This window comes from Wyeomyia smithii, chromosome 3 (genome assembly GCF_029784165.1).
Source record: "Wyeomyia smithii strain HCP4-BCI-WySm-NY-G18 chromosome 3, ASM2978416v1, whole genome shotgun sequence".
NCBI lineage: Eukaryota > Metazoa > Arthropoda > Insecta > Diptera > Culicidae > Wyeomyia > Wyeomyia smithii.
Genome location: NC_073696.1, coordinates 101,535,584 through 101,559,843, shown reverse-complemented (window position 1 = coordinate 101,559,843; position 24,260 = coordinate 101,535,584). Strand labels below are relative to the sequence as shown.

The following is a 24,260-nucleotide window of genomic DNA, read 5'->3' as shown; positions in this document are numbered from 1 at the left end:
AAATCAATCGACTTTAAGACCTATGGCATCTTCGTGGAATCATTTCACCGTTCAAAATGGTAGTGAAATAATTCCACGCGAAACGTCGCTTTTTCCGTTCTCACTCCACTGATATGACACTGAAAATAACCCAGATTCCGCGGCAGATGTCACTTTGCGACGTTTTTCTCACTTACGTGAGTCCCGTAATAAGATTTTGTTCACTTCACTCTGATTTCACCGTGAAGTGACTCCCGTAATAAGCACCACAGACTTCGCAGCCGACTGTTTAGTGTACAGGACAATTGCGGGGCTAGCGCTACGATCCTAACACGACACTAACAGTCTCTCCCGAGCCGAGAGACTCGAACCTACGACGACTGGCTTGTTAGGCAATGCATGAAACGTAAATATGTTCAATGTTTATTCCCTTTAGCCTCGAATATACCAACAAAAGCCTAAAAACCGCACATCTTTTCTTACAATTTCACATTATTACTGTTACAAAGTTACATAACACATTTACAATCGAAACATAAACAATTTTGTCAGGTGAATTAAATTGCGCTCCTAACTCTTGGGTTGCTATCTAAGAACTAAGTAATTAAGCGGAGTGTGTCCCGTAAAAAGAAAGACCACGAATCAAATATGTTCACAAGATAAAGCAAAAGACGGGAATCCACCTATTCTACCGTTGAATTTCCGACATATCGAAATTATCGGTTCATTTCGTCCGAATTCCGTTCTCCGGAACTTCAATCTCAGCTGGTCTCTTCGGCGTAAGGGAATTGATGGCACATAAATATTTTTTTAATTAAGTACCACATTTTCGAGCACTGATAGTCAATGTCCTGTATGATTGAATATACGCTAATCTAACTCCATATGGAGGCAAGCGGGATATATCGTTGAAAAATATCGAGATTATTAGTGGACCATGTTTTTTTTTAAATCTTGGTTTATTCATTAAGGTCTTATCGGAATAACCATAACGAGACCGAATATCATTTGTACAAAAAATATATTAGCCTAAATGGTACGCAGTACCGAGAATCATTTTTTCAAATTCACTCCATACTTCTTTGACTTCCTTTGCATGTAACGCAAAGCGCAAGAAAATCTGAGTTTATTAATTATTCAGAAAGGAATTAAGGGGTAATCTAGAACAAATCATGTTCCATACTACAATAATAAGTGGGAAGGATCGCTGAATAAATGGTTTCCACGTATCTGGTATGTTGAAAATGTCCACGATCAGGTTAGGGGCCATCCACATACCACGTGGACAGATTTTAAACGACTTTTAAAGTATTCGATGGTCACCAGTATTCGATGGTCACCACGGTCGAAAGCGGCCTTTATATACTGTATAAAGTATATTCTGTGTCGATTTGATCACCATTTTCAACGTTCTGCATGCAATATTGCGTATATTGAACAACAATCGTGTCAATAGAACGCCCGGAAAAGATTCCGTGTTGTTCCAGCGAAATGTATGATTTGGAAGCAGAAAATATGATATCTCCTACCAGAATCTCAAGTAGTTTGGAACCTACACAAAGCGATGTAATTGGCCACATTACGTTTGTCTCCTTTTGTGGACAGGAAACATGAACGACTCTTTCCACAGTGTAGAAAATGTACAGGGGATAGGGCGGCATCCATAAATCACGTAACGCTCATAGGGGGAGGGGTGGGTATCTTTGAGCGTTACGATTTGTTACATAGGGGAGGGGGGAGGTAAGAGCAGCGTTACGTAACGAAAAATCTCTGGAGAGACCCTCCAAAAACTAGCATTTTTATTAAGCAAATTCTTCTACAACGTTACGTAATTTTTATGGGGGGTAGGCGTTTGCGTTACGTTTCGTTACATATGGGGGGTGGGGGTCAAAAAATTGTATTTTTTGCGTTACGTAATTTATGGATGTCGCCTAGACAAAATGATTAAGACAGGCAAAAATTGTTCAGAACTTCACGAAAAATGAATCAAATTTGACGAAACCGGTTTCAATTTACTGGAAAACTATCCTAGTTTCCTAGTACTACTTGAGAACTTGGCGTTACCAACGGACACTGGGAAGTTCCGGATTTTAGGAGAGTGTGTCAAAATGTACATTTTCGCAAAGCGTAGAATTTTTTCTGACATTTTGTTTCTTTTAGGTTTATTGTTGCCAATGAACTAGAATTCATTCCGAGTTTGTTGATACCTGAATATCGTAAATCCGTCAAAGAATCATCGAGATATAAATTAGTTAAGTATGGGTGGTGTTTTTGGCAGTTTTTTTCCTGTTGGGAGCTCAATGAATCCTCGTGGGTGTTTAGGCCTTATTCAACCAAGCAACTTTGCAAACTTTTTTTGAAAATTATTCTGCACTAACAATTGGAAAGGTTTGAAGTATTTAAACCTATTTCTTATAAATCAATATATCTAAATAATGACGAAAGATAGAGTATGGTTGTCAATGGATAATGGATTACGTGTTCACCCTTTAGGATGTCATTTGGACATAGTTTCTCGCATCAAAAAACCCTACAGCATGATCCTAGCAGCAGAACCCAGAAAGTGGAGGTCCGCGATTTACACGCTACCCGTGACCAAATTGGTCCGCACAAAGATTCATCGCAGCCCGGTACGTTCCATCAGGAAACTTGCCAAGGAAACCAACATTTCTATAAAATCGGTGCGAGGAATCATTATTTGCATCTTTCAGAGCCAGGAAGGAACATCACTTGTTTACGAAGCGGGTAAAGGAGCTACGAGTAAATTTTTTGAAATAATTCCTTTTTTTTGTTGCAGAAAGAAAAAAAATACTAATCCTCCGACGGAAAGCTATTCAGCATCGATGCTGTGTCCTACAACCGCACACCGGTTCATTTCACTAAAGAAATTTGCGAATATTTTAGGAAAAGTTATATTCAAGTTCCAAATCAAACTTTCGGTGGGTTCCATGAAGTTTGTATTGATGGTGTCTAACGGTTTAAAAATGCCACCTGTTTTCTTTGCTGGTGTTTAAACCATAGTGTACCTATATCGTTATTTTAAAAACCAAGTGCTTCCCTGGGTGAAAGCCAACTTCTCTTAAGATCAATACGTAGTTCTATAACGGAATGGAACGCCGTAGCACGGATCAAATCGGACCCAACGATTGCTGCTGAAAAACATAATCGTTTGGTCCAGAAATTCGTGGTTCCCTAGAAGTCTGGTACGTAACCAATTGGATTATTCAATTTGGGCGTATATGTTGTAACACAAACCTGCAGAACATTCCATCCAAGTTTAAAGACTTTGTAATCTGTCATAACGCGTACGCGGCTGTCGATACCGGAATACACATCGCGTACAATTGTTTAAGAGAACCTAATAAAGATAACTGAACTCGGTAATTCCGATATTATTGCTAAAAATAGTTAAGAATTAGATTTGAAGTAGTACTATACATTTTGACATTTTTTCCTGTCGCACCCTACATTCCATTGCCTTCTCTGTTCAATTCCATTTCATTTCATTTTAACTATATCTAAATCTGTGATACTTTATCATAAGTTTGGAAGACTCGTCATTATCTACTATATTTTTCAGTGATTTTGGGCTTAATCGTACTGTACTTACTTGGTTATAGTTCACCAATATAGGCGTAAAAATAAGTAAAGTATTTGAAAAAATCTTATTCTCGTTTTTTACAATACATAAAAAATATCTCTTTTTCATTAAAACTATTATTTATAATTTTCGATTTACGATTTATTAGGGTTAACTATACTACAGGATTTCCTAAGCCCATAATTCACCCATGAACCAGAAAATACAAATCATCTGGTTATACAAACCAGCATCCAAAATAAAACCAGCATTGACAGTGTATCATCATGGCCATATTAATTCAACTCATAGAACTCCCAGTTGCACTAACAAACGAAAGAATAAGCAGAAAAGAGAGATCTCACGCAACCTCGTCAACAGAGTTGTTAACACCTATCTGCCTACAAAAAAATTTGATGATTTTGGTGACATCGGTACTTATTTTGGCTATAGTTTTGATGAAATATTTTTCCGTATAAAACTTTTTTCGTATAAAACTTTTTTCATGCATGCATACCACAGAGAAAAACTATGTTAAAAGCTCTCATTTGATTCAAATAGTTCAAACTCATTTTTTAAATTTTGTTGAAATTTTGAAAAAATGCTTTTAAAAATTTTGCAAATTCTGTAATATCCTAGTACAAAAAAAATCAAAAAAAGTTATAGAAAAACTTTGACTCTTTAAAAAACTAGTTTTTTCTTCAATGTGAAGAAAAAATTCTAAATCGAAGACTAGGAGTGCTAATACCCTCCTGCTTGTAATGGTAGTGCCATGATTTAGTGATTATCATACCGTTGTTTTGATTTTTATTTTCAATACATGAACACCATTCAACCTATCAACGACTAATGCAAATCTATAAACTCTCAGTCAGTGTTCATGTCGCGCGGTAATCGAACGGACATATTGCTTTCTGCGCGAGTTTCACACGCGACGAAAAACATTCACCAACTAGGTATAGAAACATTGTATTGTTTGGTTTAACCAAACACTGCCTGTGAGACATGTTGTTACTAAAGAAGCTGATGCTAGTGGCACTTCTGTTTGTAAACTCAACATTCGGTACGTAAAAGGTTTTTCCTTATTCTGAATGCTCCGATAACTGTTCATTTTTCCAGGAAACAGACGATGCGTGGGCCAAAAACAGTGTACAGAGTTTGGGGACTGTCCCGAGTTTAAACACCTAGTTGGAGTGCCGTTGTCAAGTTTGCATGCTGATGTACGAGCCAAACTCAAGAATAATCACTGCAAAACTGAGAAACGTGGAAATGTGAACGTAAGCGTGCATTAACACCTGAACATAATGGATACAGTTTCCGTTACAGACTTACCCGGATGTGGGTAATAAACACATAAACACAGATTCTGATTAACTATATCGAAGTTAAAAAATAAGACTATAGTGTATCCATTACTGTTCGGGTTGTATTTTAGTAATGAAATTGCAAATGAAAATATTTCATTTTCCATTATTTATCATATGTTTGTCAACGTATATCCGATTTGACAGGTAAACTATACAATCATCCCAACAAAATTGCCCTGTATTATTGGTATATTTGCAATCATAGCACAAAATATATTATCAGTTGAATTCTGATTCTGATCGATGCATGTTAATTTTCGACGTTGTCGTTAAAGATCATTCCTGTTGAATTAAAAAAAAATTAGCGGAAGATTATTTTGTTTGAGTTTATAGATCAGAATATCCGACCGGATAAACCTTCATAACATTTTATTGCCGTATTGGTTGGAAGCACCGTTTTTGGCCATAGCTTTAGTTTTGATCATACTATTCTTTCAATGAAAAATGTAAAAAAGCATGGATAACCACTCCAGTTACAATATATTCTATTGAAACTTTTAACACTACTCAAGCTTATTACAAACTTTAGCGAGCATATATGAGCCGTTGCGAACCAGAGTGGTCCAAAGACCATTTTTAAATCCATGTGCAATTCCGGTCGATCCTGGTCAGTAACGAAGTGGCAACCGGTGGTGATCAATCAAGCTCAAGCTCAAGCTGTAATTGGTTCATCTGACTGTTCGTATGCAAACTGTTTCTTTATCAATCTCGGCCGAATTCGTGTTTCTGTTTGAAATTCCGGATTTACTTCTGAAATGTCGGCAAGTTCTTTAGCTTCAGAAATGACGCTATTCAAACCTTCTTCATTTCTCATATTTTTCAAAAAGTTTTGAACGCTGCCTATCAAGTCTATAGCGATTTCTAGACTACTGTTTATTTTTTTAAGGTACTTGCTCACTAAATTGATTTTGAACAAAATTGAATGCCAAGCTACTAAACTGCATAAGCATCTGATTTTTTTTATTTTTATTTTTTTGCTAGGCTTTTTCCAGTATTTCTTGCAAACGCATCTTGCTTTAGATCCTCGCTTGCTTCTTATAGAGCAGAATAAATTTCTCCTATATTAAACTTCAAGGGAGTGACTGCATCAAATCGACTTTCCCAACGCGTTCCACTCAGAGGCTTTACCATATGAGAAGTAATGTGTTTTTCAAGAACACTCCAACGATGAGTTGATGCAGAAGAGAAGTTATAAATTTCTTGCACGACACTGAAAAAGTCTACTGCATCAAAACATGACTTGGCACCATCGTTAACAACAAAATTGAGAGAATAGTTGCTGCATGGAACGGATTGATTTTTACAAAAATTGATTTTTACATAAAAAAGTTTAAGATGATAAGTTTAAGAGATTATACCAGATCTCGACGTTTCATGCATTTCTAAGACCATTTTTTTTTCAATATCGAACATTTTACGAACTACCTGTGCATTTTTTATCGGCCGAAAAAGTGAAACTTTGGCCGCTTTGAGGCACCACTTTTCGAAGTCCGACTAAGCTGAAATTTTGCAAGAAGACTGTGGCATGTGGAGTGTTAGTAAATACAACGTTAGTACATCAAAATGTGGATGTAGTTATTTGTGTGAATGCGCGATATTTGCATTGAAAAGTTCTGTATCACTATGCTCGAAGCTCTGACAACAAACGACTTTCCCCAACAGCACAAAATATTACTTTTAGTAAAATATTACTTTGGTTCACGATAAAGTCTCACGAGCCCTATCAAGTATGTAGTTCGAAAAGCGACAAGACATCATCTTGCGCATCCTGCAAATTGTATGGCGCATGCCTGGTCACGTGGCACGTGAATGGAAATCCTGCTAGCGAGAGAAAAAAATTCCTAGTCGCTTAAAAATTAAGCACACGCATTAGCCGTCTGTTTGCCGCCCCTCGATGATTGACGAGCAGGCGACCGCCTGTTTCGCCTACGCGTTAATCCGCCCCTGAATACATGAAATCTTATGCTTCACTTTTCCGATTTTTCTAGCTTTTGGGCTGTTTATGTTTTGTATACAATGTTCCAAACATGACAAGGTCGGCATTTTGTTAACAAACTTAAGACCATATATTGTTCAATATGGAAATTTGCATTTTTAAATTATTAAGGCTTTGCATGCATGAAACTTTGCCAATTTTTTTTATTTAATAGGCAACATTCGCATCGACAACTAAGATAGAATCGGCGTGAAAAGTCGTGTCCCCGAGTTTCTGCGTCGGTAGGAGGGAATAGAGCGGTCGTGCATAGTGCTTCGATGTAAACTGCGTTTCCGGCTCGGGAGCATTTTACTTATATGAACGTTTTTAGAACATAGTGATTTCGAGGGCTATACCCAGATACTTGTTCATGTCTCACTGTGACTGTTTAACCGAAGATTTCGTCCGGTCGATATATATCGCGATTAACGAAAACACAATGTATACCCTCTAAAGAATCGCGTCGGCCGACGTGCAGTCGTTTCTTCGAAAGTACTCGGTCGCTTCTTCGAAAGTACTACCCTACCCCAGGAGTTACTTTTGCCGCTAGGTATTTGTTGGTTGCTGCTATTCGACAAGATTTAGCATTGTTGGGGGTGGTGTAAAGGTTCGCCCCGGGTGTCACTGAGTTTCTGAGAAATAATGGTAACTAAAAAGGTATTTATAGTTTTTAGTTTCCTAAGAACAGATGAATTCGACAGCTTAGTACTGGAGAACTTTAAAAAAATATCCAAACTTTTTGCACCATCTCATAAAAAGCAATGATACGAAATTGTAATATAATGCATTTTTTTTGGCTTGCCAACTCTCATAATATGATAGACATGCATAGCGGCAGTCTATTGGTAATTCTTTGGTAATTGTTTAGTTCAACTTGGAACTGTTTAAGTTTAAAGTATCTGTTACCCAACAAACAATTTTTAGTTCCAAAAAAATCCAAATCAACGAAATTGTTGCGCCAAAAAAGTATCCTGATTTATACAGGGGGTAGACAAAATAATTGAGATAAAATAAATTCTCTCGAATTTTAAATGGCCAGAACTTTACGAAAAATGAATCAATTTTGATAACCGGTTTCATTTCAATGGAAAACAGTATTATATTAGTATTACTTGGGTACTTGGTGTGACCAACCTACACCTAAAATGTTTCGGATTTCAAGAGTGTGTGTCAAAGTGTACATGAAAGAAAGCCCGGTTCCGAACGGCCAACGACCCTGAGCGACAAGAAGCTTCAAAGGATGCTGAAGAGGAAGACCGAGGGAAAAGTGGCTAAATCGCTGCGTGCACTTGGCCGGGAGGTTGGTGCATGCTCTAAAACAGTGAAAAAGTATCAGGAGAACATGCACATACATGCAGAAAGCGGCAGTCCCGTCCACTGGTCTCGAAGCTGCAGGCAATGACGCAGCGACAGCGGTTGAATAAGATGGTCAAGTCGATTTTCCCGGCGAATCGCGACGTGGCAGTAGTATTGGACGACTAGACCTATCTTACCCTGGATGGCAATGACTAGCAGGTCTCTTTGTATTTTACCTCCCCCACGAAGGAAGTGAGCACCGAGGTAAAGTTTATTTCACAGACCAAGTTCCCCAAGAAGGTGCGGCTGTGGCTGACAATCAGCGAGAAAGGGATGTCAAAGTTGCTCTTCTTTCGCTCCGGGCTGGCCGTGAACGGGGAAATCTATAGTACGAAGTGCCTGACAGAAGTTGCGTCGTTCATCAAGAAATACCAAAAGCGCGAAGACACGGTGTTCTGGTTAGATTTGACGTCGGCCAACTACTCGAAGCGATCGTTGGAGGAGATGGCGCGGCTGAATATCGATGTGGTACCGAAGTCGGCGAATCCGCCCAATGTCCCCCACCTGCTTCCCATCGAGAATTTCTGGGCAAACTTGAAGCGCAAGATCTACTCCAACAATTTTGTCGCGAAAACGGAGGAAGAATTAATAAAAAAAAACGAAGAAAGAGCTTAAAAACATGGCTACACGCATGTTTTCGTCCGCCATGGCGAATGTTCCGGTTAGCTGCCGAAAGGCTGCACGCAAGGACGTAATATTTTTCGCGAGGAAGCTAACATGATAAGCTTCCATGGGAAATTTATCCAACTCAATTACAGTGAGGGGCAAAATAGAGTGCCCACTTTATTTTTTTTTTTCATTACTTTCATTTTTCTGGTTCAAATTGAACGAAAACACATCGTAATCATTCCTAAAATCTCTCTCATAATGTTCTTTTTTAATATTTTTAATTTCAATTTCTGATAAAAAAAAGTTTTTCTTATAGAACAAAAACAGTTTTTATTCCCAAAAAAAAAACAGTGACAAAATAAAGTGCCCACTCTAAAAATCGATAAAATTTCGATGAGTTTCCATCGTGAGACCCCTTGATTTTGTTTGTTTTGAGTATTTTGACGTTTCACAAACAACTGGCTTGGCTCTAAAGCATTTGTAATCGTGTATGCCTTCGAAAAAGTTGTAAAATATGGAGAACGTAGTAATTTCCCGTACGATCCCGTTGTGCATCCGGAAACTGGTTGTTGGCGATGTCAATAACGGCCAATCGCACCGGGAAGTGGCCAAGCACTACAAAATCAGCAAGGCAGCGCTCGGAAAAATCTTGAAGAAGATGAAAACGTTCGGATCGGTGGTGGATCGCCCAGGAAGGGGACGAAAACGCAAGACAGATGCCAGAACGGACAAGAAAATCATTCGTGAGGTAAAGAAAAACTCAAAAGTTACGATTCGGCAGATACAGGAAAAGCTCCAACTATCGGTTTCGCGTCGTACTGTGCGTCACCGCATCCAAGCGCAGGGGTTCCGAAGCAAGATGGCAGTGAGAAGGCCTTTCATCAGCAAGGCGAATAAGGCTAAGCGTCTCAAGTTCGCCAAGGAGCACGCCAATAAGCCGCTGCAATACTGGAAAACTGTGTTGTGGACCGATGAATCCAAATTCGAGCTGTTCAATCGGAAGAAGCGGGATCGTGTGTGGCGCAAGTCGGCTGAGGAGTTCCAAGACCGCCATATTCAAGGAACTGTCAAGCACGGAGGAGGCAACGTGATGGTGTGGGGGTGCTTTTCTTGGGGTGGGGTGGGCAGTTTGGTGAAAATAGACGGAATCATGCCAGCTGAGTCGTATTGCAATATCCTGCGGGAAAATCTCATCAAGACGGGCCTCGAGGAGCGTTTCGTTTTCCAGCAGGATAACGATCCGAAGCACACGGCCAAACTGACGAAGTCATTTTTTCGTTCCCGTCGCATCAAACCCCTTGAATGGCCCCCACAAAGTCCTGATCTGAAACCCATCGAAAATCTGTGGGCCATCCTTGATGCTCGGATCGAAAAAACTGGTGTAACTAATAAAAAAACTATTTTGAAGCCCTGGAACGCGCGTGGGAAGAACTCGACCCACAACACTTGAAAAACTTTGTAAAAAGTATGCCGAAGCGCTCACAGGAGGTGTTGAAGGCTAAAGGAGGCCAGACACACTATTAAATTGTTGTTGTTTGCCTTCAGTTTGGCTTATCTGAAACAATATTTATCTGGGCACTTTATTTTGTCCCTGTTTATTTAAGTATTCCAAACCGTTTTTTTTTTCTATTAGAAAAACTTTTTTTGTTACCAGAGCAATATTAACTAAACTTGAAAAGAACATAATAAATAAGATTTTAAAAATGATTACGATGTGGCTTCGTTTAATTTTAACCAGAAAAATGAACGAAAAGAAAAAATAATCAAGTGGGCACTTTATTTTGCCCCTCACTGTATCTGTCATAGTTTTTTTTCATCACCATCTGAAATACTTTTTTTCTCACCATCTGAAAAAAAAAATTTTACCGCAAACGTTAGCTGTCAAATTATCGATACTTATCGATAATACCGATAAAAGCCCCGGAATTATCGATTGTTATCGATGTCTGTTTTGGGCGATATTTCCCGTCACTAGAGCTATGCAGGAATTTGTGCTTGGTTTCTATGGAAGCCCTCCCTTCCATGAAAGGAAAGGATGTTGAACCATCATATAAATATTTATTGCTCACAAAAAGCTCTCAAATTTGGTTCTATTTGCTTGATTATTTCTTGAGTTTTGCAGAAATCCGTGTTTCTTTTTAAACTGTTCCTGAAAAGGAATGGATGTCGAACTTCCATGAAAATATGTTTTGCCGCTAAAACCTTCAACAGACCAAATTTGGTTGAATCGAATTTGGCATATGGAGGTTTTTTGTCCAAATTTAGTACAAGAGGGAGGGGTCTCGAACTATCCTGAACACCTTTCCCGGCCCCAAAAACATACAAATTTTCACTCCGATCGGTTCAGTAGTTTCCATGTCTGTATGGATCAGGCAGACAAATAGAACTGCAATTTTATATGTTTAGATTTTATCAAAGCGCAGTTTTTTTGAATACTTGAGAACACTATCTCATGCTCATCCACAAGAAAGGTTCGGGCCTTTTTGTTTTAAATAAGCCCTTTTCAAATGTTTGTATCTAACAAAAAGGCAGACACAAACTAGAACTATTGATGACGTTTGTAAGGTCGTACTTTTCTGTAAAAATAACCAAACTTTGGATTGTAAATATTTTTCTATATCAAGTAAATCAAGATTGAACTATTCAGTTAGGATTTTGTTATTGGGATATACCTATATGTTTGCCTTTCTCCTAGAAAAGTATAGCAATCACTGCAAAAACTAAAGGTAAAAAAGTGCTCAAAAGGGCCGAATGTCGTATATCACTCGACTCAGTTCGACGAGCTGAGCATTTTCTGTATGTGTGTGTGTGTATTTGTGTGTGGGTATGTGTGTGTGTTAGGGGCTCTCCCAATCTCACTCAAATTTTTATTTTGCGAATCCTAATTCCTAGGAAACTGAAGCCCGTCGAGAGACGGAATTTGAAAATTGGGCCCGAAAATAACACAATCCTTTAGAGCAATTTCGTGAAGATCATAAAATGTTAACGAAAAAGTAACTATCCTTAGTCGCTTCCGGCCGAGTTAACTTGAACCACGTTGTCTCTTACGACTAATCATGACTACAACAAAAAAGGATACAGGTTCATGATAATTTGCAAATTTAAACCACACAAAAAACACGTATCTATTTCTCAAGCTGATTTTAAAAACGTCAAACAGCTTCACATATCAAGTGTTAAAATATCAACTGTTCACCAAACACTCTAACAAATTTGGTATTTCGTCATTTTCGTAACTTTCTACTTTGGCTACTAAACCACCGAGAAATAGTCAAAACAAATGCTTTTTCCCAACAACCGTTCACATCGATAATACAAAGGCGATGTGTTTTCATTAGTGAATTCTAACAATTCTAACATTTTCACATTTCTGCTATTTTTGACCTTTTTCAAAATTTCCGACATTTTTATACATATTTGAACATGTAACCTCCCGCCGTTCGTTTTCAGATTTATAGTGTCTGTTGCAGCACTAATCCGCCATTGTTTGATCGGTCCAAAGCACTGGCGATGCTAAACATGGCTACATGCGGAAGAACTACCGAAGATAAAATCTCCTTCGGAAGAACCGCTAAAGTATTCCAATACCCTTGGATGGCATTGCTTCTAAACGACGAACGGGATGTAAAATGCGGAGGAACGCTTATAGCCGAAAGCTATGTTCTCACTGCAGCTCACTGTGATAGAGATGTGTAAGGAAGACAGAGCTCGCATTTTTTGTCTTTTTTTTTTCAATTTACACTTTTTATTACAGAGCCTTAGTACGGTTGGGAGAGAATAACATCTCCAAACCAATCGATTGCAATGATTTGGAAGATTGTGCTGATCCACCGCAAGATATTCAGATTAGCAAATTCATCAAGCATCCTCTCTACAGTGCATCCAAAAAGAAGAATGATATTGCAATAATAAAACTAGCCAAACCAGCGATCTTGAGTTCAAGTGGATTTTCTAAAAGTAATCTAATTTTCGTAATCATCATCTAAGTTTTTTTCCCAGGTGTTAAAACGATTTGCTTACCCATCGACCCTTTGCACCGGCATCCGTTACCAAAGAGCATGATTGTTTCTGGCTGGGGCAACACTGAGAATGGGTCCACATCAGATGTGCTGCAGTTTGCATCGCTCTCGCTGTTTCCGACGGAACGCTGTGCCAGAATAATATCCCGAATGAACGATGCAATCAAGCTCAGCGACGAGAGTCAGTTCTGCGCGGGCGGCCGTAATAAAATAGACAACTGCTCCGGCGATTCTGGAGGCCCGTTGCAGTCTTTGTCCTGGCAATCGGTGGCAGTGCAGTACGGTATCGTGTCCTTCGGGATAAACTCCTGTGGGGTACAAAACGCGCCCGGTGTATACACGAACGTGTCGTTTTATACAGAGTGGATATTGCTAAATTTAAAATAAAACCAGACGAACAAAAAGGTATTTTACATATATTTCGTCGAAAAATTGTACGCCATTTTTTAGTATTCGATATGTTATTTATTAATATAAAATACACGTAACATCTGTAGCTCAAATTAGTGCATTTATTTAAGGAAGAATCTTCGAAAAAATCAAAAGAGTGACTAATCAAACACCTTGAAATTGACTAATCTACCTATGAATAATTTAAAACAGGTGTATTGTAGTTACAGCAACCCGCTGAGAACTAGAACCGGTTTTTATAACAATATTAATTACGACTAACACGCATCATTATTTGTGGTCGCTTAGCTGTGGCTTTCCTGTAATTACTCTTACATCGGATGATGAAACAACGTTGTGACATCTAATGGTGCAATGTATTACAGTACAGATTATGAAAATCATATCGAAGAGAAGCAACAAATGTGAATGAAAGACGCAGAGAGGATTTTTTCTAAACACAGGAAAATTGTGCAATCATGAAAAGATCCGTTAGGTTGGAATTTTTCTTTCATGGACAACGTAGTTCGACGCGTTAGTCCTCCCACATTTGCAATGACATCAGATGTTTCTCTCGAGCCAGATTCTTTCAGTTCTTGGTTACCGGTCAAACAAGTTGTGCTTGATTGGAACCATCGTGCTTGGACAAGGGCAGATGCGTGTTTGAAAAATGACTCAATGTATTAGTATTTGTTGATGATGTTAAAAAGTCAAAGCTAAAGCAATAATTTTATTGTTAAGATAATTACTTAGAAGATAAATGGCGTTGGACAAAGTTGGTAGCTTCCCTATATTCTCAAACAATAACAAAAGTATGCCAATGATGACACATTATGGATCAAAGAGAAATATATTGACATGTTTTCTGATTTATTGATAGCCAAACCACTGGACTTCAACCATGATTTAGCGAGAAGAATGTAGTCTTTTTTTGTCCAATACTTTGACCGATCTTTCACTGCCTTTTCAGCGAATAATGGTTGAGGTTTAAAGAAATTTATACACCGTCGAAACCGGAACATTGCTTGCGCAATGCTTCTTGTTTCGGCGCCATTTTGAACAGAGCTAAGCATTCATAAACATAACCAAAAGAGAAAAGAGAGAGCTCAAATATACATATCTCATATCTCTCAGCATGTTCGTCGTGGTTTAAGAGGGCCTGAAAAGAATTCAAAAATTTTAGTCGCCATTCGTTGGTTTGGTTAAAACTCTTGTATTTATTGTGAAATAGGGGAACTGCTCCATTATTCATCTCATTGAGCCGATATTCACGAAGAATACACGGATTGAACACCAAATTTTCACGAAATCATTGAACAAATAAACTAGATATGCTCACGTGCTCTTATGAAATCCTGCAGCATTGTATATTCAGTGAAATTAGTTAGATTTATCCTGAACTTTGTAAAATAAACCATTTTTCACAACGCTTCCATATCCATCTCAAAACTTGAATCACTGCTCAATTATTCGTCTCAAGACGCCCCCATATTCATCACACTGTTAATCATGAATGAAACACATTATTATGAATGAACGTAGCCGCAGCCCGTCGTAGTAGGTTACCTAGATATCCGCTGCAGTTGTTTACGTGCAAAATTGGTAACCTAGTTAACCACTACAGTGCTGTCGATTTATGTCAATTATGTCGGAATAATTAAGTATGATTTTTTCGTATTAACAGAAACTGATTTGGCAACTTTTGATTTTCTTCAACGCAGTGAAAACAGATGAAAATACATACAGTTGAAATTTAGGAATTGTAGAAATTCATCTCATATATTTCTGCTAATTAAAACTTGTTTTGGGAAAATTGAGGTGTACATTTCAAAGATAAAAGTATTCTTAGTGTAGTGAGTGTTTTTTTAAAGTGATTAAAATAAAAAGTGGTCCGCTGGTGATGAAAAAAACTTTGGTTGGCTGCTGAACGAGTCCCATTGTAGCCGTATAGAACGATGCGCGGATTTTGTTTTCTGAGGTAGGTGATTGAATTAAATGAGTTTTCGAGTGCAGATGCTTTTAAGGGGTTATATACCTTTTTGGTCGAGAAAAATGAGGGAAGTTTGAATTTATTTTTAGGTGCATAGCACCATTCTATTCTTCTCCCCAGATGGTCTCGAGGTACGATGGTGGCCTAACAAGCCAGACGTCGTAGGTTCGAGTCCTGACTCGGGAGATACTGTTAGTCTCAGTAGGATCGTAGCGCTAGCCCCGCAATTGTCCTGTACACTTAACGGTTGGCTGCGAAGTCTGTGTATAGTAAACAGAAGGTCAAGTTCCGAATCGGAATGTAGCACCCAAGGCTTTGCTTGCTTTGCATAGCACCATTTTCATTGCAGCGAAGTGATATTTTTCTGAAAGTACACTTTATCAACAACAAGAAAATACGTTTGATTTTGAGATATACCAATTATTATTGGAGCAATGGCCGTTTTCCCGAAACGCTATTTTTTTGCAGAGGCTTGCGGTGATCCTGATAGAGATTCAGCGGATCAACCGAAATCAAAAAATTCATATTATTTCATTAGTTTAGAAGTGTGCCAGGTCCTTGAACGATCGCTTTTATGAGTATTTTGTTTTCAGTGTAAACGGAAACGTTTTTTCCAAAAAATGCACGTTTTGAGCGCAAAAAATTGCATTAAAAAATTTTTTTGCGGCAAAATGTAACTGTATGTTTCAAAAAGCGATCGTTCAAGGACCGGCGAATTTTATAACGAAAATTTAAAAAAAAAAGATGAAGGAAATCGGTTCAGTAGTTCTCCCGCAATCAGGATCACGGCAAAGCCATTTTCCGGAAAAAAACTAGTCCGAAATAATCGCGTGTAAAGTTTCAAGTTTAGCTTATGCGGCCGTGGCGCGGCGCGTTACAAATCGCTCTAACTTTCTTCCTATTGCTCAGATCTTTATGAAAATTTGTGTAAATGTTCTCCAGATGTTGTATATGAAGATAATGTAATAAAAAAATTTTCCGGTTTTTTGAAAACTAAAAAGGTATATAACCCCTTAAGTGAGTTTTTGAGGATTATTTTTTTTTTGTAAGATTTGGACCACTGCGACCATTGTTTTGATCTTTTATGGTATACCTCTTCTTCAGTCTAGGTACTCGTGGCAGACATATCACTATTGATGGAAGTGATCGTCGTTGTCATATCGCACCCTTTCTCCCAATTAGGCACTGAATTTCGTATGAAATGTATTACCTCATTAGGATTCGCAGACCAGACCTCAAAAGGCTCCAAAGTTCCTTTTCCAAAGGCTCTTATTCTGCGCTGTATTAGTGCACTGCAGTGGTAGAGCAAATGTTCTGCGGTTTCACATTCGAACCCGCAGAGACGACAAATTTCGTCATTTGACTGACCAATTTGTTTCAGGTGATGCTTACTTGGACAGTGTCCTGTAAACATTCCGGTAATTGTTCTTAGTCCCTTTTTATTTAAACTAAGCAATTGCTGGCTATTTTTAAAGCTTGGTTTTATAAAGCGTTTAGACTGGCGTAGCCCTACTGAGCATATCCAGTTCTCTTGTATAGTCCTATGTTCCCAGGTTTTCAATTCTGCTTTCAAGGCGCTTGATGACATCCCACAGAACGGTTCTGGGCCAACGAAATCGGTACATGACCCCTGTCTAGCTAACGTATCGGCTTTTTCATTGCCTTCCACTCCGCAGTGACCAGGAACCCAGTATAACCATACTTGGTTCCTTTCTGCCACTTGTTTCAGTGAAAGGATGCACTCCCATACTAGCTTAGAGGTACATGTGAAGGCTTTTAGTGCTTTAAGTGCTGCTTGGCTATCAGAAAAAGTTGAAGAGGTTGTTTATAAGACACGACCGCAGAGGTAACGTAGAATACGACAGCCTGTCTTATGCCAATGTATTTCTTGGAATAGGTTTGGGAATACACTGAATTGGGGTTAATTCTTCAGATAAACTTTGAGGTTAATTGTGTTTGTCAATGCCATTTATTGACAAGTGAATATTTTTTCAACATGGCAAATTTTTTATTTAGTTTTGAATGATTCACAGTGATAATTAAATTCTACATGAGGTGATTTGTTAGCAATTACACTACCCGTCATAAGTTTGGAATCGCTTTACTGAGTATTGCAACACCCGGTTTTAATATTGCAACGCCTCCCGAAAAGTTTAGCATCACCTGGAATAGGCGGATATCTCGTGTTTTTGACAACCTAGAAAGTTGCGGTTTTCAGCAAACTTGTTCCGAAGGTCAAAGGCTGTATGGTGGCCAATTCAGTGTGAAATTTTACCGCTATGTGGTGCTAGTGGGCACACAATAAGTCGTATTTTGAACTTAACTAATCTCACGATTCCGACCTGCCAGAAAGTTGTGGTGTTCAGCAAACTTGTTCAGAAGGCTAAAGGCTTCTACATGGTAGACAATTTAATATTGAATTACCCCGCTATGCGGCGCTAGGGTGCATGCAGTTTTTCATATTTAGACTTCAACTTATCGCGTGATCTTTACTACCCACAAAGTTGCGGTGTTCGGCTTGTGCCACCAGCTCTGGTCAAGCATATTACAGTTACAGTTACAGAAATTTGCTCATTTTGAGTGATGCTAAACTTTTCGTGGTGTTGCAATATTCAAACTGGGTGTTGCAATACTCGGTAAAGCGATTCCAAACTTATGACGGGTAGTGTATATATGAAAATTTCAACCGCTATACTGCTAGCCACGCACGCTATATAGCAAGCCACTCACTCTAGCCACACGCTTTATAGACATGCACAGACACGCTAGACATTCACACGCTATATAGCAAACCACGCACGCTATATAGCAAGCCACACGCGCTATAAACATGCATACACACCATTAACATACACACACGCTTTAAAGCAAGCCACACACGCTAGCAGAGTTGCCAATGTTCCAGTTTAAACTGGATTCCTCCAGTTTTTTTCAAGTGATCCAGTCAAACAGTTTATTCCCAAAATCTTCCAGTTTTTTCAGATATTTGCCAGTTTTATTCCGTTTTTTATTCACTGAAGCTCCGATTGATTTTTAGAAATATTTTAAAAAACGTAAATTTTGTAGATTGATAAATTATTTTGACAACTCTTAACAGCATTTTCAGTATTCTATCTTCTCGCACGAAACACGGTCAAATTAAAGATTGCACGACATGGTTGGGATAAAACCAAACAAATAGATTTTACCAGATCATGACAAATTTTTTATTTATTTTCTGTTGCGTAGCAGTGTAAAAATAGTTAGGAGAATTAGACACCAAAAGATAGCGAAGTCAGAAATAATTGAAATTTGAACTTCACTGATGTAACGGAAGAAAACGTTGCTCTATTTTCTTAATTTTGAGATAGATTGATTGTGTAATTTTAAATTTTGCTGCTGTTAGAGGAAATTTTTCAGTCCATAATTTTAACAAAATGTAAGCCCGAAACAAAACAGTTCTGATCAAAATGAGTAATTTTTTGCGAAGAGTTATCTCTTTAGCTGCTATATAAAAAAAAACTGTCACTGGATTCAGTACCCATGACAGAAAAGCACTCTCGCAATCATTTTTTTTTTTTTTATTTATTTGGAATCCAGTTTTTTCCTCAGCCTTTTTCCAGTTAAATCTAAAATTTTATTGGCAACTCTGCACGCTAGCCACACACCTTATATATTAGGGACACACGCTTCAAATATTCACACACGTTATGTGCATACACCCTGTATGTACATACGCTGGATGATGGTAGTTTCTCAATCCACCTGGCGGTACGAGTCTCTTTCAGTTTCGGGTTGTTTTATGCCCAACGATATCTGAATCGGATTACCGCTGGTGGGGTCCAACTCAGATCAAAGGGGAGCCGAACTGAAGGAGGTAGGACTGCGGCTAACCACTACCACCGCCGCTGTTGCCCGCTTCTGATCCACTTCGCCTACTGCCATCGGTGTTGATGTTTGCTGTTGTTGCCTGCTGCTAGTAAACTGTTTTGCTTGAGGAGAAACAGTCTCTTATATACATGGTAGTGGTGGTGGTGGTGATGGTGGCGGCGGTGGCGGTGGTGGTGGCGGTATATATTAGGGACACACGCTTCAAATATTCACACACGTTATGTGCATACACTCTGTACATACATACGCTGGATGATGGTGGCTTCTCGGGTTGTATTTGCCTAACGACATCTGAATCGGATTACCGCTGGTGGGGTCCAATTCAGATCGAAGGGGAGCCGAACTGGAAGAGGTAGGACTGCAGCTAGCCACTACCACCGCCGCTGTTGCTCGCTGCTGATCCACGCTGCCTTCGCCTACTGCCATCGGTGTTGATGTCCGATGCTGCTGCCTGCTTCTAGTCAACTGATTTGCTTGATGAGAAACAGTCTCTTATATAGCCCAAAGAGTGCATTCCCGGCTAAATAGGTACTCCATTCTGTCGTCCTGTTTAGGGATAGGCAGCAAGCGACCAATCAAAAATCGACATTTGCGTTTCGACATTGTTCAACAATTTTCAATATTACAATAGTTTGAACAATCAGATTACAATTTTCTGCATTTGGACGGGTGCTTAAATGATTTTCCAATCGATTGCTGCAAAAATGACAGAAATCGGTTGGAAACTGACTGGGTTTAAAACGTTTGAAATTGGACAATTTTTGTGACGCTCTCGATGTTTTCGGTTTTGAAATTGGATCCCTGTTTTGAAGATGGGTCCCTGTATATGTTGCCGTAAGACGTATTCTACGTCAAAAATGCATATGTTAGCATACCTATATTTCCTAGCCAAACAGACTTGTGCACATTCATAAATTGCAAATATTTCGGCCTGGAACACTGTAGGCCAACGGCACATTGGTATCGAGATACTTATCCCAGGACCATTTATACCTGCTCCGGTTGAATCATTCATTTTTGAGCCATCTGTGTAAAAGACGACAGAGCCTTGTCGGATATTCGGGCCACCTTGTTCCCAAACTTCCCGTTCGGTCTCTATGATTTTGAAAGGTATTTCGAAGTTTGCTTCTGTATTCATCCAGTCTTCGATACCTGGTATATGTTTGCTCAGCTGGAAATGTTTGAGGATTGCCAGCTGGCCTGTCTGATCTCCATCAGGTACTTTCTTAAGGCGTGTTAGTCTCAATGCACTTTTTTCCGCCTCTAGTTGTACTACCTGATGAAGTGGTAATAGGTGCAGAATTGCATCTAAGGTTTTTGACGGAGCACTTCTCATTACTCCTGTAATTGCATTACAAATTAGCCATTGCAACTTGCCAAGCTTGTTCTGCGTTGACCTTTCTTTTGTTCTAGGCCACCACACTAGCGAGGCATACGTTATTCTTGGTCTTATTATTGCCTGGTACAACCAATAAATTATACTTGGCCTTAGACCCCATGTTCTGCCAATAGCTTTGCTACATGCCCAAAAGGCACTCGAAGCTTTACCGATGACATATTCAATATGTGCATTCCAGTTGAGTTTCTGATCCAAAACCACTCCAAGGTGTTTGGTCTCAATGGAAAGCATAAGTGTGGTTTCACCCAATTTCAGGCTATCTATGTTATACCTTCTCTCCCGAGTGAAGGGAATAATGGTTGTTTTTGAGGGGTTAATGGTCAGCCCCTCTCGTTTACACCATTCTAAAGTGCAGTTCAAAGCTAACTGCATTATTTACTATACTATACTGTCAAATTTTCCCCTCACAAGAATAACTACATCGTCGTCGAAGCGAAGAGTATTATACTTTATGAGGAATCTAAAGTGAACTAAGAAGGTTCCATTCCATGGATAAGCAGATTGGTTTAAGAAGAAAATATGCGTTTTTTCCTGTTTTTATTTGTGTTTTTATGTTGTATGAGATAAATATATGGACTGAGATGAATAATGAAGCAGTTCCCCTATTTGATCTGTCGGCGTTTGTTTTTTTCCGCATTTTTTGTGTCGCATTCGAATTTGTCTCGAAAATTGTTAGGTTGCATTAGAGAAACGAAAACGCAGTTGGCCAGAAACGAGATGAAAATTTTAAGGATGGTAAAAAAAAATCTTAACTTTTGAAACTATCGTCGACTCTCCAAGTGAATGATCGCACACTTTTTTCTCTATTCGCTTTTTCACTGTGTGCTTTATATATTTGACTTGCTCAATATGATAATTAGATTATGTATATTATATATATTTGATTAGATTATGTATATTACATATATTTGTGTATTTCATTCGCGATTAGTCTTGAAAAATTCCACCATTTAAATCCACATCTTTTGTTAAGATTCGGAGACAAGCCGAAGCAAGCAGCGAACATTATAGAGAAATCCTAAATCATAAATATCAAAAGTAAAAGAAAAACTTTATCTTTCACCTTTATTTTAAATCTCATGACTCAAACATTCGATTTTGTATTTTTTGGAAAACGATCCCGGTCTAGTGTCGCCCAATAGTGGGATATTCCTAACCATACCCCAAGACAGCGCATCAGCAGCCTGGCTGCGTATGATTCTGCCATCTATCAAAGGTAACACCCTCGTACAATCGTTTCGTTTTATACACTGTGACTTGGCTGTGTGGTTGGTCATCCGATTTCTGATTCATAAAAGCAGCTTTGAAGGGGTTGTATCTCACTAGTCTGAATTGATACACAGTTGCGAACGAACGCAAGCAGGCTTCCGTGCGCAAGCCTCCTCTAGCAGCGCAATCAGGTATGGCATGAGGACGCAGTGCCGCGTAGAATCAAAAACCTGATCCAAGCTGTCGATTAACTCGGAAGTGGTTGTAGCTATATATTAGTGCGTAGTAACTTATAGGAAGGCAGAATGAAACATTCGCAAGTAATATTACTCATTGGATTTTTATACATTAACTCAGTCTTAGGTAAGTTTTCATTTCACTCGAAATCCATAATTTTTTTATCACTTCGATTGGCTATCAGTTAATTTTTTTTTCTACAACTAACAGGTCAATTAGCAACATGTTCCTCGTCACAACAATGCGTTAGGTTCAGCGACTGTCCTGACGTTCGAAAATATACTGGACCATCGCAAAACTGGCCTCCGTCGGTGCAAAAATATGTTAAGAGCCGGTTTTGCAAATTTGAGAAGCATGCAGGCCAAAACGTGAGTTAATAATACATAGAATACCCGTTTGTATCCCTTCTTCAACGATTTTTGGATCGATCAGCACCAAAACTACGCAACTGTGAAACTGTCAGCATTTCGCCGACTTGAAATAAAACAATAGTGATCATTGCGATGCTTAATAAATTGTTAATGTGGGGACACAAACGGGTATACTAAAAAAATAAATTCGATGGGTGAAGGCAAAATATAATTATCTTGTGTCGTTACAGATTTACAGCGTTTGTTGCGATTCACGAAATATGCCCACAAATACTCTGTCAGCTCCCTGGGGATATCCGATCTCTTCCCATCAGCCAAAAGGTCTAGACTTGCTGGACATGAAGGCGTGTGGCAAAGACAGCAGCGAGCGCATAGCCTTCGGAAAAAATGCGAAGGTATTTTCCTATCCATGGATGGCCCTGCTCATAGATATCAATGAGCAGATCCGTTGCGGCGGAACGCTTATCACTGAAAGCTACGTCCTGACAGCAGCACACTGCAATCGACCGCCGATGTAAGTTTAACAGATTCATAGAAACTTTCGCAAACGTATGACAGCGGTTACAACTATTTTCAGAGCAACTGTCCGACTAGGAGAAAACGACATAACCAAGAAAATAGATTGTAACGACTTTGATGGAGAGGAGTCCGACTGCGCTGATCCACCGCAGAACATTGGTGTGTCCAGATTTATAAGGCACCCAATGTATAGTAGTTCCAAGAGAAGAAATGACATAGCTTTAATCAAACTAGCCGAACCGGCTAAATTAAGTTACAGTAAGTAAAACATCATCCACGCAGAGCGCACGATTTGACTGATTCTCCACTTATTACAGGTGTTAAAACCATCTGTCTACCAATTGGTCCGATGGTCCGTAATCCGTTGCCAAAGGAAATGATCATTACCGGCTGGGGTTTCACCGAGAAACGAAGAACGTCCAACGTTCTGCAGTATGCCACCGTGCCGATATTAGAAAACAATCGATGTGCTAGCACATTAGCCAAACTCAACGATGCCATTACACTAGATGACTCAAGTCAGCTTTGCGCCGGCGGAGTCAACAAGGTGGATAACTGTGCGGGTGACTCCGGGGGCCCGTTACAGTATTTCTCGCGAACCTCTGCTGCGGTCCAATACGGAATAGTAGCTTTCGGGGTAGACTCCTGTGGAGACAAAACCGCGCCCGGAGTGTACACCCGAGTTTCATATTATATTGACTGGATTTTGCAAAACTTGGAATAAACTCTCACTGTGTGCAAAAGTTGAACATTTGCTTCGCAGAATATTTATTTGATAGAAGTTCAGAACTATTCACATTCAAGATTGCTTGAAAAAAAAGTAAGAAATGAAAAAGTAAACACTATTAACATCAAAAACTAATGTGAGTTTTGTTGTGGAATAAAGTACTCCCTCTCCGATGAACGCCTTTACGGAAAAAAAACCTTCAAACCCATCTGCTTTTCGGTTTGGATCTCCTCAAGCGACTCAACACCGTGTCCACAGAGCCGTCATTCGACTTTGAAAATCAGCCAAAAGTAGTACGGAGCTAAATTAGGCGAATACAGTAGGTACTAAACCATATGCGTCGAGTTTTTGGCAAAACTGTCCAAATTGCAACCATTGCGATGTGAAATGGCGCGCTAATGTGGTCCAAGAACCATAAGTTGTCTCTCACTATTTTCACCTTTTCTAGCAACTATTCTAGATACTATTCACACAAAGAACGCCTAATTTGAATGTTACTAATCCTACACTGAAAATATATTTTAGTTTATTACACGAAAACGTATGTTTTATATACAAAACCTTTTGTTGTTTTCTGCAACGAAACCAATGCGTAATAAATATGAAGGTACTTTCGTCAGAACTGTCAAAACTGTTACAGATTTATATTCGTATACGTAACGA

At 39.0% G+C, this 24,260-nt stretch overlaps 2 protein-coding genes across 3 annotated transcripts; both read left to right on the top strand.

Annotated features, from left to right (window-relative positions):
• The first annotated feature begins 4,439 nt into the window (after positions 1-4,439).
• Positions 4,440-21,802, top strand: LOC129730207 (phenoloxidase-activating factor 3-like). 2 transcript variants are annotated; one of them, XM_055689358.1, is made up of 6 exons: positions 4,440-4,622; positions 4,679-4,836; positions 12,317-12,558; positions 12,621-12,808; positions 12,866-13,290; positions 21,664-21,802. In XM_055689358.1, exons 1-5 carry the CDS (start codon positions 4,565-4,567, stop codon positions 13,270-13,272), a joined length of 1,053 nt encoding a protein of 350 aa, XP_055545333.1. In that variant the 5' UTR covers positions 4,440-4,564; the 3' UTR covers positions 13,273-13,290; positions 21,664-21,802. The 2 variants fall into 2 exon arrangements, with proteins under 2 accessions (XP_055545333.1, XP_055545332.1); XM_055689357.1 differs by lacking the exon at positions 21,664-21,802 and having other exon boundaries at positions 12,866-13,388.
• Positions 21,803-21,862: 60 nt separating this feature from the next.
• On the top strand, positions 21,863-23,619 carry LOC129730206 (phenoloxidase-activating factor 3-like). Its single transcript, XM_055689356.1, has 5 exons — positions 21,863-22,106; positions 22,191-22,348; positions 22,582-22,865; positions 22,929-23,128; positions 23,188-23,619. The coding sequence occupies exons 1-5, from the start codon at positions 22,049-22,051 to the stop codon at positions 23,592-23,594; spliced, it is 1,107 nt and encodes a 368-aa protein (XP_055545331.1). The 5' UTR covers positions 21,863-22,048; the 3' UTR covers positions 23,595-23,619.
• Positions 23,620-24,260: the final 641 nt, after the last annotated feature.